This window comes from Carlito syrichta, unplaced genomic scaffold (genome assembly GCF_000164805.1).
Source record: "Carlito syrichta isolate Samal-C Ts95f unplaced genomic scaffold, Tarsius_syrichta-2.0.1 Scaffold301542, whole genome shotgun sequence".
NCBI lineage: Eukaryota > Metazoa > Chordata > Mammalia > Primates > Tarsiidae > Carlito > Carlito syrichta.
The window spans coordinates 1090404-1091747 of record NW_007245638.1 but is presented as its reverse complement, the minus strand read 5'-3'; the positions used below and the strand labels follow the sequence as shown (position 1 = coordinate 1091747).

General features: G+C 60.5%; 1 protein-coding gene across 1 annotated transcript; it reads right to left on the bottom strand.

The window, feature by feature from the left end:
• Positions 1 to 502: 502 nt before the first annotated feature.
• On the bottom strand, positions 503 to 1342 carry LOC103257106 (rRNA/tRNA 2'-O-methyltransferase fibrillarin-like protein 1; the record flags this gene model as incomplete). Its single annotated transcript, XM_008054838.1, has 1 exon — positions 503 to 1342. A coding segment is annotated over one exon (720 nt), but the record flags the coding sequence as incomplete, so codon positions are not given.
• Positions 1343 to 1344: the final 2 nt, after the last annotated feature.

Genomic DNA, 1344 nt, shown 5'->3' with positions numbered 1-1344 from the left:
CCCAGCTACTTAGGAGGCTGAGACAAGAGGGTCCTTAAGCCCAGGAATTTGAGGCTGTGGTGACCCATAATTACACCACTGTACTCCAGCCTGGGTGACAGCAAGACACTGTCTCAAATAAGTACACAATAAAAGTAAATACAAACTCATGGCGCCAGGTGTGGTAGCTCACACTTGGAATCCCAGCACTTTGGGAGGCTGAGGCAGGAGGATCACTTGAGGCCAGGAGTTCAAGATCAGCCTGGGCAGTACAGCCTGACCTGTATCTACAAAAATAAACAAATACATGGATAAAAGCTCATTAGCAACTCTCCGGTTCTCTTGCCCCTGCCCTTGTTATAGAGGAAGCATGTGTGAAAATGGGCCCCAGGTGGTCAGGCCTCCGAGTGATCAGAAAGAGCACAGCTACCCAGCCGTTACTGGATGGGCAGTTTGAGGCCCCTTGAACTTGGGGATTGATTGTTACCGCAGCAACCTAGCCTGGCACCAGCACACAGATGGGCACCGTGTCTTGACGCCATTTAATAGAAAAGCAACAGAACAAAACGCACACAGAGCAACCATCCAGAATAACAGCGAAGACAGCACAGTCCCGGGGAGACGCAGGGGAGCCGGGCCGGGCCTACTTGCTGCTGCTCTTGGGAAGGGGCCGGTAGACCCCGACGACCACGGCGTGGTCCCTCTCGTAGGGCTCCAGGGTCAGCTGCTCCTGGGGCTTCAGGTTCTCCTGCTGCAGCTTCCTCACCTCGGAGGCAAACACGGCCTCGGCCGAGGCGGTGGAGTCGATGCAGTTGGCCTTGATGGAGATGAGGAAGTGACCCCCGTTGCGCAGGAAGGTGTGGGCGTTCAGGGCCACGATGCGGGACTGGTCGGGCTGGGCCACGTCGGCGAAGATCACGTCCACCATCCCGATGAGCATGCGGTACTTGAGCGGGTGCCGGGCGTCCTCCAGGACCGGGATGATGTTGGTGCGCTTCTTGGCCACGTTGACCAGGTCGCGGCCCGCGCGGTGGGAGAACTCGACCGCGTAGACCAGGCCGTCGGGCCCGATGATGTCGGAGACGTGGGACACCGTGGTCCCCGACGCCGCGCCCAGGTACAGCACCTTGGCCTTGGGCTTGATGTGGATCTGGTCCACGCCGCCCAGGATGGCGGCCGCCAGCTTGGAGCGGAACGGGTTCCACGTGCGGTACTCCTGCTTCACGCCGCCCTCGGTCACCGTGACGCGCCGCTCGCCGTACACCGACTGGCCGGGCACCATGTTCAGCGTGACCAGCGCGTCCTCGGCGCCGCGGTAGATGAAGACGCCCTCGTGCCGGTGCGGCTCCACCGACACGGCCAGCG